Source organism: Saccostrea echinata, unplaced genomic scaffold (assembly GCF_033153115.1).
Source record: "Saccostrea echinata isolate AGI-Se365-2 ecotype Australia unplaced genomic scaffold, CSIRO_AGI_Sech_v1 ptg000001l, whole genome shotgun sequence".
Lineage (NCBI taxonomy): Eukaryota > Metazoa > Mollusca > Bivalvia > Ostreida > Ostreidae > Saccostrea > Saccostrea echinata.
Window position 1 is genome coordinate 3,500,395 of NW_026889750.1, and position 11,339 is coordinate 3,511,733.

Sequence of the window (11,339 nt, forward strand, 5' to 3'; positions counted from 1 at the left end):
TTTGTGCATTACTTTCATTAGACATATTTAACTCATTTCATTATTTCTATTCCTTCACTCCAGTAATAAATGAATCACTTAAGGTGAATAAAATGAAAGTAAATCCAGTCTCTGTAAAATTGAACACTTTGTGAAAACATGTTTTACTTCTTCACATTTTATCACAGTTGTCGCTTTTGTTGAAAACTCATTCGCAAACCCAGAATTAGTCTTTTCCTGAAAAAATCAGCCTAAAGTACTTTTACGGCAAAGTCTGTAGACACTGTAATTGACTGTGGTCAGGTGGTGCACAGAGTTTAAAGTCATCTAAAATAAAAAAAACAACAACATTTTCTAACTTCTTTCTACATGTCAGATACATAATCCTACTTTGAAAGTCATAATTTGGAGTTTTGAGGGTAAAACATGACATACATGTATTATTAGTATTTTACATAGAAATCTGTATAAATTAATGTCAACCCTACTTCTAACTTTAAAAATATGTGCTTTCACACACAGAAAGTTCATAAAATGACATATTTTGTTGAAATATGCCTTTTTAAAATTAAAAATGATTTTAATATGGATGTAGATGATTTTACACAATCACCTTCAAGGTATAACACCGGTAATTGTTTTCACTATATAATTCTATATAGAATAAAAAATCATTAAAAATCAGGTATTCGAATTCATGAAAAAATATTTAGCAGGAAATGTTAAACGTTACCAGTCACATCAGCTGACACCAAAAAATAGGGTACGTACACGGCATTTTCTGATTTTTTCCATCCGCAAACAGGAATACCCTCAAAACCACGTGTATTCAATGTGTTTATAAACATCCTGTGTGCACCCCAGGAAGTGGCCTCCTATGCCCCGAAAGAAATAGTTCCTGTCAAAAACCTTTAATATTTTACAAAGTACATAAAATATTCTCAGCACAGATACCAAAAATGTAAAAATAGAATAAGGGAAAATATAAAATTTCTCACAATAAAAAAAATATTTCTTTATTATGTATGGAACTACAACTGACTAAGTTCATTTTGATTGGTCAATTACCGGTGTGATACCTTGAAAACAGAAAGCATTCTAATATACACACAAAACTAGAGAAATAATATAGCAAACTATATTATAGTAATCTGTCGATATGTAACTATATCGTGTCTTGGACATAACTCGTGGAGACCGGTCCTTCGGTTGAGACAGTATAAACCGAGGTCCCGTAGTAGTGCTGGCACGAAAATATCCCTCACTGCTCAAAGGCCGAAAGGTCTAAATTTGCAGCCCTCCACCGGCAAGCGATGGCGTCTCAATATGGGTAAAAAAAATTCTCGAAGGGACGTTTGACAAATAAACAAACCTGTGTTCATTGTTAACCCAATGTGAGTAGCATTACGGGAAATAAATATGTTTACCAGAGAGAAACTGTCGTGAAGTTTCCAGGTCGTGATCGAGGACGTCAAATAACTACACTAGACAAAATTGCTAACGCACCACTTATTATTCTTATTTGTGAATTGATCATTTTCCTGATTGGTACTAGTATAATAAAATATGCCATCTTTTCCAAAAAAGTTGGATTGACAAATGTCTTGGTGTCATGTCAAGACCTTTAAAGGACCTTCTTGTCCAAAAACCAATTTCCCGACGTGCCCTGCGCACCGTTTTTGCCAAGATATGAAGTTGGTGATTACCGATGGTGGTCCGTGACGTTGCGACGGGAGCAGTCTCCCACTTAAATATCAAATGATATACCCTGATTGACTACCATACCGCTTAGTAGTCATCCAGTGCCTTGGTGTCCCTACCAAATCCACCCAACTTCCGGTTGCCCCAATTTTGTGGAACAATCTTGAAATTATTGTGTGGTGCTCACTTAATGCCGTCGATATCTATTGTAAACATTTTTATGATCGTTTATTCATTTTCAACAATTTTTCACCAGACAAATTCATAATCATTTAATTCTTTCCATTTTTCACAAATTTCTTCAAAGGAACCCCCTGTAGACACCATACTGGCTGCCTTAGCACGCTCTTCTAGAGTCAAACGCCGCATACGGTGTAACTTTTTTTCTGAGTTTTTAATTAGTACAAACATAAAGAACTCAACCACAAAGAAAAAATTAGAAATTTATTCCACCAAAAAAGTATGGATATGATTTTAATTTTTTCTATGAAGTGGTTACGCTTCAGTAAACATTGTTTTTATTTATCAGTTAAAGCATTTAAATGTCTCATTTTTTATTAAAGTAACATAATTATATATCAAAAACATCATAAACAATTTTTGAAAAGAAAAATGTTAATTTATTTAGGTGGTGCGTTAGCAATTTTGTCTAGTGTATTTCACTCAATTGAATGGGAAAAGAAATGGGAAATAGTGTACAGTTTACTAGTATTTACCCATAGCGGTGTTCAGTTGGATATGCGTTGCTAATTATATCCGGTCTTGTTTATTGAGTACGATGCGAGTTATATAGTGAGATCTGATGACTAGGACTAAGAAAAGTATAAACTGACAGTATAAACGCTCAAAAACAATTACATATGATGGGCGTTACCAGTTTTATTTTTAAAAGGATATACGCAGATGATTATCTCAAGATTATATACATATAATTATCTTAAGATTATAAGCATGTTTGTAAAGTGCTCTCATGATAGTGAAACAAACGGCGAATTCAAATCTTAATGTTGGAGATCTTAAAGATCCTTTTTTTTCTATTTAAGACGACGCGGAAGGAAAAATAATTTAGACTCCACATAAATATTTAGTCCGATGAAGACGATTCTACTCTAACACACAACGTAATATGATTATTTTCCCACTTATATGAAGTAAAACTAAGTTGACAGGGAAATACAAATGCTACTTCCTGGTCCGTCGTTCATAAACTATTTTTAAGGGACAGTGGCTGGATGTGTTATTGAATTAAAAATGTTTAAAGTGAAGGTAATGATATGGATATTATTCATGGTACAACTCCATGTGAAATTTTTTGCCTGTTCAGGTTTGTATCATTTTAAGAAAATATCTTTGAAATCATATACATTAAAGTAACCATCGGTTTATTCTTCGTGCTAAATATGAACTGATTTGTTTTTGAAACGTTGATTCTACTTTAGATTCAACAAATCAAACACCAAAAGTAAACACCACGGCGTCAACTACAACAGCCTCAGTAACGGAGTATTACAGTTCTACTTCAAATAACAATGTGACACAGACAACTAGTAAGTGTCAATGTGTAGGGATGACCTTACCAATATTAAGTATAATTAATCATTTTTAAAAAAATGGGGTACTTATTGGTGACCAAGCAATATTAAAACATTTTTGTGTCATGTATTGTATCTAAACTTAGCTTTTAAAAACTATATGTTAGTCTTTTTTCTTACTTAACAACATACACAGAAAAAAATATTTTTAAGGATAATGAGACTTTTTTTTTATAAACAAAACAATTTCGAATTCACTTTTTAGGTAAATGAATCGTATACGTGATTGAGATTTTTTTTTTTTTTTTTTTTTTTTTTTTTTAAGAAGACGTCATGAAATTTTGGTGAAGTCACTAATGTTATAGAATTAGAATTAAGATTGTAGAGTTTGAATTCAAAGATTCCAAAAATACTAAAATAAAGACAATATTAGATGAATTATGTCATTTAAAATTACAAAACAAATACTTATATCAAGCTTTAAAAAAGGAAAGTACAGTTACAGTTTTAAAAATTGAATGTCGCCATATCATCCTTCTTGAAAAATAGCTCTTGCTTAGAATTAACAATTTATAAAAATAGATACACTTGAAGCCAGGCCCAGTATAAAAATGTATATAAATACTTAAAGTGACAACACTAGATAATTACAAAATGTAGTGTCATTGAAACATGTGAACGAATGCATAAAGTGTTCAATCCAATAGGCATTTTTAAAATTGCATTATCGCTATAAAATCTGAACTTCTGTAATATATTCACAGGTTTATTTGGAACAATAATACATTTTTATTGTCTTCACAACTCCCCCATCTCTCGCGAGAAAAACAAGCAATTGTCCTGACATTTGGACAATAAGTGCATTAAGAGTAAAAATACATTTATGTTCCTTAGTTCTCCTGCCAAACGACTGAGCTTGTTTTTGGTTAAAAGCAGGCAAAAACAAATAACATCATGTAGAAGTGAAATATGTCATTTATTAAAGTAAATGATGAAAGAAGTAAAACACAGTTAACAAAATGGGGGTCAGAAAAAGGGGACTCAAACATCTTAGGCAAAATACTGCACAATCTGACCTGGGAGTAAAAATACATTTATTTAAAGATAAACTATATAATAAATAACACAGCCTTCAGAGATACAACAAAAGGAGAATCTCCCCCAACAACGAATACATCACCCATACAGCACAGCAACACATCAACCATACAGCACAGCGCCACATCAACCATACAGCAGAGCGCCACATCAACCATACAGCAGAGCACCACATCAACCGTACACCACAGCACCACATCAACCATACAGGATTGCAATTCAACCAATTCCAGTCTACCATGGAATATGAGATTCGGTAAACATAATTTCTATTATAACAAGTGCTTTTGTTTTGATTTTCTTTCTTTTTTTATTTATTTATTTAATTTTTATTATTTCATTATTTAATTTATCTATTTCTTTTATACATTCATTTATTTAAACAGTGAATTTAATTTTTGAAAAATTCATGTGGACATGAACTACGAAGCTTTACGCCAGTTTAGCTCTTCAAGATAAACAAGCAGGCGTGGAGCGTTGAACATAGTTCATGTATCTCAAGAATTTTCAAAAATTAAATTCATATCTTATATTTACATCATTTATCTGTTGCCAATCAGTTTGCCATATACATGTAGTTTTTTAAGCGTCAAGTACGCTTTTAATAATATGACGTCTCAATTAAGATATTCATGATTTCCTGGTAGTTCATGAAATGAACCGTTTTCTAATTTGTTAAGAATCATAGAGGAAAATATCTGAAAATGAAAATATTTATATTTGAGTTTCTGGATAACGTTAATATATATATATAGTTCTAAAAAAAATGTTGTTTCATTCATTAAAGTTGTAAAAAGGTTTTTAGCACCAAGAGAACGCACATGTTTAAAAATTTCTGATGGTAGCAATTCATTTTGTACATCGACAACTGCTTCCTTGTAAAATGAGGATGAGATTACTCATAGACTTCCGTTTCCGTTTAGGCCTACAGCAATTTCATTTAATTGTCTAATTCAGTTGCATTGATAATGGAATTATTATATATTCTATGCATATGGAACCATATCAAAATAAATCTTGCTTGCATTAATAGGTCTTTCCTTTCATACTGTCCGGTCATTTTTTCCCTGTCGAAGGTTTTTTTAATAATCAAATTAATTAGATAATAAGATTTATTGATAAACGTTTCCAGAGACCTTGATTGTGATGTCGGCTGCCGGAGGTATCGTGGTGCTGAGTATAGTTTGGAGTATCTTTGTCTGTTGGTGGTACAGGCGTAAACTGTAAGTGATAATATACACTGATTTACATGGAATATAATTTTGATGAAAAGAGTCTGTTAGAAATCAAATCCGCTTGAAATTCTTTTAAAAGATCCACAGTTTGCATTAAGGTTAATTTTAATTATCTGGTGCTGTCATCCGGTGTCCATCGGCATTGTCATTAAAATTTTTATCATTTCTTAATTCACGGAATCTTAAGTCTTAAATAATGGGGAAAAGATCAAGAAAAATGTCATATCTGAATAAATTTGATTTCTCTCGGGTTTTTGTTTATCAAAAAGTAATGTGCCTTCTACCTGTGAAAATTATATCCATTTTGAAAGGGTGCAAGGCTTAGGGTAGATCCATTTATTTTTTTTACGTTGAAAATTTTAATTCATTATCTGCAATAATTTCCTTTACTCTTTCTTATCTAGTAGAACATCTAAATCGTAAAATTCATATCTTCTAGACCAGAGATGATATGTTGTTTAAATTAAAAATACACATCATACTTGTAAATCCTAGTGTTAACTTCTAGACATTGTACTCGTATAAAATATTTTTGGTGGTTAATGAACAAGAAATCATATTTAAAAAAAAAAAAAAACTTGGAAAAACAATGTTCCATGTCAAATGTCATGCATGGTAAGTTATTCACACAATAAAGAACATAATTCTAAGAATGACATATTTCCCCAAGCAAAAAAATACTATAGTAAACTATAGTAAACTATAGTTAACTATAGATTACTATAGTTAGTTAACTATAGTAAATCAAAGTTCCAAAGTTTTCACTATATAGTTAATCAAAGTTCCAAAGTTTTCACTATAGTAAATCAAAGTTCCAAAGTTTTACTATAGTGAATCAAACTTCCAAAGTTTTCACTATACTAAATCTTAAAGTTCCAAAAAATGTTACTATTGTTAATCAAAGTTTCAAAGTTTTCTCTATAGTAAATCAAAGTTCCAAAATTTTCACTATAGTTTATCAACTTATTAAAGTATTTTAATAATTTTTTCTTATTTTGACGTTTGTTTTTTAGGGTGGAGTTGGGGTTGGGTGGGGCTGGGAGTTGTTGTACATGTTAATTAAAATTTACCAATTAGTTTATTCAAATGCAATATTATCATTTATTAATTAAAAAATACATGTTTACTGAAGTTAATGGAGCAGGTATTTTGGTTAGAAAATGACGCAAATTTTATTTTATAGTACATCATTTTCCTTTCTCTATTGAAAAAATTGCACGACATCTGCATTAAATTAAATACATTTAAATAAATGTTGCTCATCTATCGGCGCGAGAGACAACCTTACATTAAAATTCATTTCTTGTACATTAATTTTTTAGGTGAAGGGTCGGGTTTATAAAAAGTTCTGTGAAGCTTTTACGAATTTTGACAATAAAATATCATAAAATCTCAAGAATGGGAATCAAAAACATAATTCCACGGGTGGTACTATAGTAAATAGTAAATCAAAGTTCCAGAGTTTTTACCATAGTAAATCAAAGTTCCGAAGTTTCAACTAAAGTTAATCAAAGTTCCAAAGTTTTCACTACAGTAAATGAAAGTTCCAAAGTTTTCACTATAGTATATCAAAGTTCCAAAGTTTTCACTATATTAAATCAAAGTTCCAAAGTTTTTACTAAAGTTAATCAAAGTACCAAAGTTTTCACTATGTTAAATCAAAGTTTTCACTATATTAAATCAAAGTTCCAAAGTTTTCACTACAGTAAATGAAAGTTCCGAAGTTTTCACTATATTAAATCAAAGTTCCAAAGTTTTTACTAAAGTTATTCAAAGTTCCAAAGTTTTCACTATAGTATATCAAAGTTCCAAAGTTTTTACTATAGTAAATCAAAGTTCCAAGGTTTTCACTTTGATACTATAGTTAACTATAGTAAACTATAGTTAACTATAGTTTACTATTTTAGTATTTTTTGTTAGGGTCTTTTGTTTTGGTCATATATATAAAAATGCAACATGTACGAGGATCCTGCATTTCATAGGTTGCGTAAGAGTGGTTTACGTATAATTACAATATGTTGATGCTCATATAACCCTTAAACCATCGTCGTTTTGTTTGTCATTAGCGAATTATTATCTTCAAATATAGCTTTTTGATTAGAGATGATTTTCATTCCACGATCGAGTTGTGCGCGTATTCTTGTTACCGAGCCTTTAGCAATGGGGGAAAAAACCCGAGTTGGATAAAAATATTATTCAATCACAAAATTAGAGGTTCTTTTTTTAAATTTTTTACCTTTTCTTATGGTTTCATTCCTCTCTTGCTTTCCTGTCACCTGAATTACGCCAAATAACAATGTACACCATGGTATTACATTTCTAAAAATAGTGCCTATTATCTTTCGTGTCGTTTATTCATATTTTTTGCTACACTCAGTCTTCTGAGTTTAAAACTGCAAACATATTTATTTGTTTATGTTTTATCAAAAAAGGGTTGGAATAAAAGTATTAGATATGAAAAATGTATTGGTGACTTGAAATCCATTGGATAAATGAGTTAATTTATAATATTATACTTTCATGTAAATTAGTTGAATCTGATTTGTCAAGAAACATTTGTTAAAAAAACTATTACCCGCTGAATAATGAAGCCACGCCCTCCAGCGTAGCAACAGTCAACATTGCTTGACGACGGGTGATATTCCAAAAAATATTGACTGCGCAGAAATTATGCGCCTCGGTTGAAATGGTTTTCTTGGGGTGAAAATTTTCAATGTTACACTCAACTACATGCAATATTTATATAATGTTATTCTTTGCAGTAATCGTTTATTATCTGAAAGGAAGTCTGAAAATGATGCAGAAAAGGGTGTATTGCTACATGAAATGAATGGAAGGAAAACGTCTGCAGTCACGTACAGAGGGGAAATTATTGATAAAGATCTCAGTTCTGGCGTTATGAGTACGCACAGTAAAGTGGAGGACAACGATGAACGAATGAGCGATTTGTATGACGTCACAGATCCAGACTATGAAGACGCCGACAAAGAAATAAAAATAATGGTATCCGAAAAACCAAGAAAAATCAACGATGATGATGAAATTGAAGATGGCGAATACGATATTCTTAATGTTGAAGACAAAAAGACACAGGAGAAACGTGAAAGTGATTATGCATGCGCAGAGTTTAAAAGCTCAAAAGATGACGTCGATTCCGATACATACGATACAACAGACACGTGTAAGAGAATAGTCTGCGACAGAGACCATAAACATGAAAATTGTGAAACAGAACATCCTTTAGAAAACTCCGGTTTTAATCAGAGTGAGGTACAAAATGATGCAAACTTAAATAAAAACACTGATTCGTCGGAATCAAACGGGAAAATAGTAAATTCCGAAAACAAGACAGTTGTGTCGAAGGAGTCGAAGGACGCAAAAGAAGAAATCAAATTCCAAGAAAATACAAATCTGAATAATAATGAAGAGAAGAAATCCATTAAATCCGATGGAAAAGGTGTGAAAAAAGAAATTAATAATGAAAACAAATCTACTTTTAATGGATATGAGTTTGTAAAGCTCGTTGACGAAAAAGATGACTCGGTGAAAAGTGATGCAAGGAATTCAACAGGGGACTCCAAAAAAGATGAAGCTTTGGAAAAATTAAATACTAGTTTGGAAACCATCGAAGTATGAAAACACTGGTGATGTTCGAGCATTTCAAAGCAAAAAAAAAATGTTTAGAAATAATTTGTTATTCCTGCATCTTTAAATAAATTTCAAATTAGCCATTCTTCGATGTTTTTACTTGCTTTTATCAGATTTTCCTTTAAAGATTTTGAAGTATTAGTAGATAAAATTTAAAACTAGAATTCAACAAAGTGTATGCATTCTTTATTTACGCTTAGAATAAAACTTTCTTTTTTTCAAAGGCTCGATCGTTCTTCATACGTGCAATTTTTACTGGATAACATGAGAATGACATTTCCCCTTACAGGATAGATTTGATGACCTTTAGCAATTAGGAGAAGTTTAGAGAGCCCTCGGCAAATAATATTCTTATCAAATCCTTCAATTGCACAAAGGAAATGTTTAAGTATTTGTATGTGTCAATGTTATTTTTTTCCTAGAAAAATCCATTAAAATGTGAAGTTTGGTGAATAAATGCAAATATAATCACTATTTTTTATCCACAACATATATACTCCCCTTTGACGTCTGAGGAACGAAAACCAGCATATTGTCAACAATTATCCACTTGAATACGTGCACATTAATATTTATGTACATGTACTATGCTGAGTAATCGTCTCCATTTTAAGAAATGGTGTGCATCTGTTGATGGAAGGAATGTTTGATAAATTCATTTCTCTTGTATACAGGGAACAATATTTATGATATGAATAATGGTAGTCTTTCAAAACGTTTAACTAAACTGGGCCTTGCCAAAAAATATTTCATTTACACTTTCTGAAGAAAGTTCTGGTATTTTGTTTATCCTGGTCCGTCTGTCTGTCAGTCTATCTTCTTCCTGAAACACCTCTTACATTCTATAGGTAGTAGCCACTTCAACATTGCCCATAACTTTTGATTGGTTGGAGCTATGGCTTTCACATTTTACATGGGTATTTCTTCTGATAAGACCTTTCTTTGGGTACCATCATATTTGACTTTTTGACCTTGACCTTGGAGTTTGACCCAGTTTAGCAAAATTTTACCCAGCTTTAACCTTGGCCATAACTTTTGAACGGTTGGTGTTAGGGCTTTCATACTTCACATATGTAATCCTTGTGACAAGACCTTCCTTTGGATACCAACAACATTTTTACTGGATAACGTGAGAATGACATTTCCCCTTGCAGGATAGATTCAATGACCTTAAGCAATTAGAAGAGAAGTTTAGAGAGCCCTCGGCAAATAATATTCTTATTAAATCCTTCAATTGCACAAAGGAAATGTTTAAGTATTTATATGTTTTTTCCTAGAAAATTCATTAAAATATGAAGTTTGGTGAATAAAAGCAAATATAATCACTATTATCTTAAAAATTTTTATCCACTACATACACACTTCCCTTTTGACGTCTGAGGAACGAAAACATGCATTGCCAACATTTATAAACTTGAATGCGTGCACATTAATATGTATGTACATATATATGTACTATGCTGAGTAACCGTCTCCATTTTAAGAAATGGTGTGCATCTGTTGATGGAAGGAATGTTTGAAAAATTCATTTCTCTTGTATACATGGAACAATATTTATTATATGAATAATGGTATGAACGTTTGTAAGTCTTTCAAAAAAAATTTAACTAAACTGGCCTTGCCATATTTTTCTGAAGAAAGTTCTGGTATATTGTTTATCCTGGTCCGTCTGTCTGTCAAATTATCTTCTTCCTGAAACACCTCTTACATTCTATAGGTAGTAGCCAATTCATCTTTTGGAATATGATAGTTGGTGTCCTGTAGATTTGCAATCGTTTTAAAATTTTCGTTTTCACCCTTGACAACGTCAGGAATCCTGAGTCCACTCCTAGTCGTGGGACCCATTTCAAGCGTCATTCATTTTTTTTACGATTATACGAAAGTTTTATTTCCCCCTTAAACCCCCTGCAGGCCCGTAGCAACGGTTTCAAAAGTGGGGGCCAACTTCCCCCCAAAAAATCTGACAAGCAAAAAAACAAAATAATTATAAATAAATAAATAGAAAAAAAATTAAGAACCCTCTCTAAACTGCACACTAAAGAGTTCAGATTCTATGGTACCGGTATTTTTCTGCAGTTAGAGTGATCTGCTCTTAGATCTAAATTCCAATAAATAGAAATTTACAATATATTACTCAATTTGTAAT

General features: G+C 31.5%; 1 protein-coding gene across 1 annotated transcript; it reads left to right on the plus strand.

Moving 5' to 3' along the window:
- The first annotated feature begins 2,941 nt into the window (after nucleotides 1–2,941).
- Nucleotides 2,942–9,276, plus strand: LOC133179399 (uncharacterized). Its single transcript, XM_061314195.1, has 5 exons — nucleotides 2,942–3,004; nucleotides 3,120–3,227; nucleotides 4,342–4,566; nucleotides 5,443–5,533; nucleotides 8,308–9,276. The coding sequence occupies exons 1-5, from the start codon at nucleotides 2,950–2,952 to the stop codon at nucleotides 9,179–9,181; spliced, it is 1,353 nt and encodes a 450-aa protein (XP_061170179.1). The 5' UTR covers nucleotides 2,942–2,949; the 3' UTR covers nucleotides 9,182–9,276.
- Nucleotides 9,277–11,339: the final 2,063 nt, after the last annotated feature.

Bases quoted from the DNA above. Each gene is read 5' to 3' on its own strand.
- LOC133179399 (XM_061314195.1), top strand. From the start codon at position 2,950: ATGATATGGATATTATTCATGGTACAACTCCATGTGAAATTTTTTGCC. The intron at 3,005-3,119 runs GTTTGTATCATT...ATTCTACTTTAG, and splicing joins GAAATTTTTTGCCTGTTCAG to ATTCAACAAATCAAACACCA. The intron at 4,567-5,442 runs GTAAACATAATT...AAACGTTTCCAG, and splicing joins ACCATGGAATATGAGATTCG to AGACCTTGATTGTGATGTCG.